The following is a 5,457-nucleotide window of genomic DNA, read 5'->3' as shown; positions in this document are numbered from 1 at the left end:
TGATTCTAGAGCTACACTGTGCGGCGGTGGTCAAAGACCTCACGTCCAATGAGCCAGTGTCCTCGGAGTGCTTACCACTGATCCATGATATTAAGTGCATGTTCGGCAACGAACCGCTCCAGCTGCTCCGCTCCGCTCGGCGCTGAAATGCAAAGCGGCAGAATGGCAGCTTCACCAAAATGAACTGCGCTCCGCTCCGCTCCGCCACTTCAGCTCCACGGAGTTGGGAGCCGGAGTGTTCCCGAACGGGCCCTAAGCTCATGCAGAAATGGTTCAAGTCTACGGTGGTGATTGCTGTTAAACGCGGCCGCAATGGCCTAGCCAATTCCTTAGCGGCTCTGACAAAGACAAAAGGCAACCAGGACAAAATCGATAACATCTCGGATGATGTACGTGAGCTATGGCTCGCTGAATGTACCCATAACTCTGAATGATGTTTATTCAGGTTATTCTAAAAAGAATTAATGTGTTGTCTTATTTCATCGTTATAGCTTAGGGGCCGCCAACCAACTTTATGTTCCGTTTCCAATGATGTGTATACTAAAAGCACACACTCAAAACATAGTTTGTCATCTAATCATAATGTAATTAACACCAAAATCCTTATTAGAGGCGCGTGTCCTTTCAAACACATATCAAGATAAAGACCATAGGAAGACACACACGAACAAGATCGAACAATAGAGGATTGTCATGACATAGGAAGATAATGATCTTCTCAAGTGTCGCTCTCCGGCATCTGCATTTTCGGGAGGGGCTTCGCCTCAAGGGAGACAAGTGTCACACATCCCATGCTACCGCCTATGAAAATGAGGTCACCCACTAAAAAAATATAAAAAAAACGGGAAAATTTGTGGGACATGAAGGTAAGTGTGTATGTGTTATTGGGCCCACCTATCTTCGCATCGTGACCAAAGGCAATGAGGCGATGATGTTTGTCAAGGTCCAATGTCAACCCTATCTGTTGGTGTCGTGACGTGAGAAGATCACGTCGTACTCAAGCGCCGCTTTACGATAAGTGTCACGCCTCCCTTGCTAAAGGCGACGAGAAGGAGCTATCCGGATACAAAATAAACAAAAAGGGTAGTTGGGATGGGTATGAGCTGGCTATGCAGCAAAAGCGCGTGTGTGTAAGGGATGCTGAATGAAAGCTTTTGTGAACACCTCGCCTCTTCCCCGCGTTCTCATCCTGTTCAGCGTCTCTTCTCTCCCCGAATTCTCCAGTCCCTGATACAAATCAACGCGATCTCATCATAGACGAGGCACTACAAGTGCTCATCCTTACTCTAGAAACCTTCGCCACATCAGTCGACCCCACGTTTTGATTGCGGTTGGCTGCGAAGGTGAGCGAGGGGAAGGCGGTGCAGATGAATCGGTTGGGCGGCAGTGGCATTGGCGGCGCCGATGTGCCACCGCTGCAGCATCAGCGGAGGGAGGATGTGATGGGCCTTGGCGATCCCATGCTAGTGGCGCTGCGCAACAATTACCGCCAGAGGATGTAAGTGCTTTACTACTTCTATCTCCGTAGAAATTTATGTAGGATGTGGTGGTGCCCACTAGTTATTCAATCAGGGGTTTCAAGTGTATATATGCACTGAATTAGAATCAACTTTCACACAGCACCGAGATTGATAACCTTCCTTTTTCTCAAAAAAAAGATGGTTGATAACCTTCCCTCATTTTGCAAGGTCTTGTTTGACATAATTTCCAAAACACGCGAGGTGGGGGCACATGAAAGCCTTCTTTATTTGATTCTATTTCCTTGTTCTTGAATTGCCAGAATGGAGCATGCACGATGGGAGGTAACTGCGAGATTATATGAAGGAAAGAGGGTACCTGCTGACTGGCAGCGGGGGCTGCCGGAACTTGCTAGGCGGGTCGAGAAAGTCTTGTTTGAGAAACACCCAAACAAGGTGCGCTCTGTTTACTTGTTCTTTTGTACGTATGTACCCCTCGTCCATCTCTTGACTAGGAAGGTAATGTTAGGAATAAGCATCTTTTTACTTATTCTTTTGTATGTAAGTATATCCCTCGTCCATCTCTTGACTAGGAAGTAATGTTAGGAATAAGCCACCGTGGTAGTGATCAGTGTGCGTGTGTGTGCGTGCTGGTCGAACCGGGCGCTGGTGAGTGACCTCGTCGTGTCCATAGGCGTGTGTGTGCGCGCGCGCGCTGGTCGAGCCGGGCACTGGTGCGTGGCCGTGTCGTGTCCGTAGGCGTGCGTGTGTGCGTGTTGTGGTGGTGCGTGAGCTAGGCTCGTGTTCGAGTCCGCCAGCGTAGGGCTAGGTCGTTGACGTAGATAGCGGGGTGAGCGTGGCGATCTGTTGCGGGCCCGCCGCGTCACGCACACGTGGGAGCGCGTCGTGGGCACGGCTAGAGCGACCGAATCGCGCGCTCGAGTGGGTAGGAGGCGTGAGGGTCGTGCTCTAGTACTGGCGCGGGTATAAAACCCGTGTTCTGGGACATGGATTTTTACTAACTCTATGCGCACACAACTGAAATCGCTGCCACTCATCAAGGGTGATGTCCAATCGACATGGGCCACCACCGTGTCAGCCATGCAAGTCATTTATATTCTTTGTCAGAAGTGGCTGCATTCATCACGTTTTGAGGTGGTGATACTAGACTGCAATACTTTTTAGTTGGGCGCCTAACCAACCTGAATGCTAATTAAGATCTCACATTCAGAATTAATATTTTGGGATTCCTTTCTTTCACACACCACGAACTAACAATCACACTGTGTATATAAAGTTCTTCTATTTTTTATGGCAAAGTTCAGAAACCGTGTTAACAAAGTTCTTCGGCTTCAGATAAAATTTCTAGCAAAGTTCTTTAATATTTCTAACAAAGTGCAGACCTACAATCTATAAAGTTCTTCACTGTTTCAAACAAAAATATTTTTCAAATGTATCCAAACCAGATCTTGTTCTAAAGGGCTTGGCACCACGAATTCAAATATGTAAAAAGTTTAAAAAACGCAATTTTGCTTTGAAAGATATGAATCATCTAAATTGTCAGAGCAAAATAAAAGGTGATTTAATTAGAAGGGAGAGGGAAGATAAAGTAGGCATGCATGTGTCAGTATGTGCAGCGTGTGTGCAGGGAGAGAGAGGAAAGAAACATGCACATGCAAGGGGCACGCATCCACATGAATAAGCAACGCTAGGGATTCGCGTTGTGCGCGCAAAGCGTTAGGATTCACCATATTCGCGTGTTCTGTTCGTTGTAACGGCAGGGTGCCGGAGTTTGAACTTGAGAAGAAACGCTGTCTGTGCAGCGAGGCTTTCGTCGCCGAAAACCACCACTGCCCCCTCTTTCTTCTTCCTCCGTTCGAGCACGAGTGTGAGAGAGAGAGAGCTAGGGTTTAGACCCGACATGTAAATCGCTGTCTCATCATTTTTTCTGATGATATCACCTTTCACCTGTTGTTTCTGCAGTGGGAGTACTACAACATGACGAATGGACCAGTTGAGCCACATTTCGAGTTTGCTGTGACCTCGCTTGCTCAGATTCAGAGGCAGAGAGCATCTTCCACTGCGTATGCTCATGGGGGCATGATACCGGCACCTGGTGTCACGCAAGGTGCTTACTACGAATCGTTGAATGTTTTTTGTGGCAGACAACAACATCTGCTGCAATAATCCTGGTTCTCCATCCAGTTACCTCACTGCAATTTGCACATGATGTTTTATTTACTGAGCTTCTGCAATTAGCTTAAAGATCAAAGTGAAATTTTAACCTTAAAGATCCACCATTAGGAATTAGCTTGACGTATCTTCTTCCTTCAGACTCTTAATTTCCCTTTTGCTTAGCATAACGTATGAACCAGAGCAGAGCTGAGATATCAAAATGTTCACTGTCAGTGACCATCTATATGCTATTAATCTTATATAGAGCATTATGCTAGCTAGTGTGCCCTGTAAATCATGCTTCCAATTTATTAGCTTGGTTTGCGTTGCTTTCTTTCCAGGGGATACCTCCAACGAGCTTGTGAACACACTACTATCTCTGGGGATAAACTCTAGCGATGACCACTCAAAAGTGTCGAACAGCAACTTGGTAAGAACACTACACTGGACTTCACCCATGGTAACGTGTTACGCTAGTTTTATCAGCTCATCACTACTACCTATATATGGAAACGCAGGCAATCCGTGCACCTGTTAAGAAGGAGGTCTCAGAGGAACCAAAGTTCAGCTGTCCATTCTGCTTCGACGAGCTGGTCGATGCGTCATCAACTATCTGCGGCCACATCTTCTGCCACAAGTGCATCAAGTTCTCCGTCCAGGCTCAGAACAGGTGCCCTGCCTGCTGGAGGGGACTCACCATGAACAGCTTCCACCGCGTCTACCTCCCTGCTACCATGGACTAAACTGATCCAGCCCTTCTCGTCGCTGGCATTTCATCATCCTATCTGAACTATTATTCACAGGGTTATCGTTACCATTCAACTATTGGTACTCGGGGGGCGTGTTACCGATCTGCATCCGCCGCTTGTAATAAACCGTAGTCTCTTCCTGTGGGAAATCAAAACCTGTGCTTGGCACCTTGAAAATATATATTCTGATCGTTAAGGTATATTTGGTTGTTTGCGCGCTCTGCAGTATGGCCTGACACATATTTGAAGATTTGGTCTTGCGTTGTCACCTTTTTTTGAGTCTCACAAGTCACAACCTTATTAATTGGCAATAGTTCTGGAGGTACAAACGCTGAGTGGCGGAGGGCCAAGCCATACATATGGAGGCTGGGGGTGCCATAGATAGCAGAACGAGCATAAGGCCACCTCGGAGAACTCACTTAGCATAAGCCATACATGGAGCTTCCTTGTTGCACTCACTTGCATAAGGCTACCGAGGAGAACTCCGAGGCTTGCGCCTTCTCTTCTCATATGATTTGTCCATACTGACAGAACCAGAATCCCTTGTCACCAGTTGCCTCCCTTGTCAGCACCTCCACAGGTGCCCTCATGTCCTGCTTGGTCTTCTCACCAACTGCACCTGACTGCTCCATCAATGAATCAGTTTTGCGGTTAGTGGCGAGAGATTGAGTAATCTTTCGGTCTTCATAGGCTTCTATCTTGATGAAATTCAAACTGCTGTCCCTCTTGCAAATATCATCCAAATTTTGGTTGAGCATCTTGATGCGGGTGCCGATGTCGCGAGCGTGGAGGGGATTCCACATGAAAAAGAGCAGAGGGTTGAGGCATCCCCTGTCCTTGGTTTGACCTTGCTCCATGGCCTTGAGCTGACATAGGTCGATGATGTCAGTGGCAAGGTACATGGCACGCTTCAGTTGCCCCACCTACCCCCGCATATTCTCATCGATGATGTTCATCCAATCAGCATCAGCAAGGAAATTTTTGAGGTCCCCAAGCTTGATGCCCAGGTATTTGATCCCATTGGACACACCGATTAGCATGGCCACCTCCTCTTTGGCCATCTCGGCGAGCATGCT

At 47.4% G+C, this 5,457-nt stretch overlaps 1 protein-coding gene across 1 annotated transcript; it reads left to right on the top strand.

The window, feature by feature from the left end:
* Positions 1–1,086: 1,086 nt before the first annotated feature.
* LOC125528478 (probable histone acetyltransferase HAC-like 1) lies at positions 1,087–4,595 on the top strand. The gene is made up of 5 exons (XM_048692947.1): positions 1,087–1,498; positions 1,781–1,913; positions 3,441–3,585; positions 3,974–4,062; positions 4,151–4,595. The coding sequence occupies exons 1-5, from the start codon at positions 1,368–1,370 to the stop codon at positions 4,373–4,375; spliced, it is 723 nt and encodes a 240-aa protein (XP_048548904.1). The 5' UTR covers positions 1,087–1,367; the 3' UTR covers positions 4,376–4,595.
* Positions 4,596–5,457: the final 862 nt, after the last annotated feature.

The sequence above is a fragment of the Triticum urartu genome, unplaced genomic scaffold (genome assembly GCF_003073215.2).
Source record: "Triticum urartu cultivar G1812 unplaced genomic scaffold, Tu2.1 TuUngrouped_contig_4902, whole genome shotgun sequence".
Taxonomy (NCBI): domain Eukaryota; kingdom Viridiplantae; phylum Streptophyta; class Magnoliopsida; order Poales; family Poaceae; genus Triticum; species Triticum urartu.
Note: the sequence above shows the minus strand (reverse complement) of the source record. Positions and strands in the feature narration are given on the sequence as shown.

Bases quoted from the DNA above. Each gene is read 5' to 3' on its own strand.
- LOC125528478 (XM_048692947.1), top strand. From the start codon at position 1,368: ATGAATCGGTTGGGCGGCAGTGGCATTGGCGGCGCCGATGTGCCACCG. The intron at 1,499-1,780 runs GTAAGTGCTTTA...TTGAATTGCCAG, and splicing joins AACAATTACCGCCAGAGGAT to AATGGAGCATGCACGATGGG. The intron at 1,914-3,440 runs GTGCGCTCTGTT...TTGTTTCTGCAG, and splicing joins TTGAGAAACACCCAAACAAG to TGGGAGTACTACAACATGAC.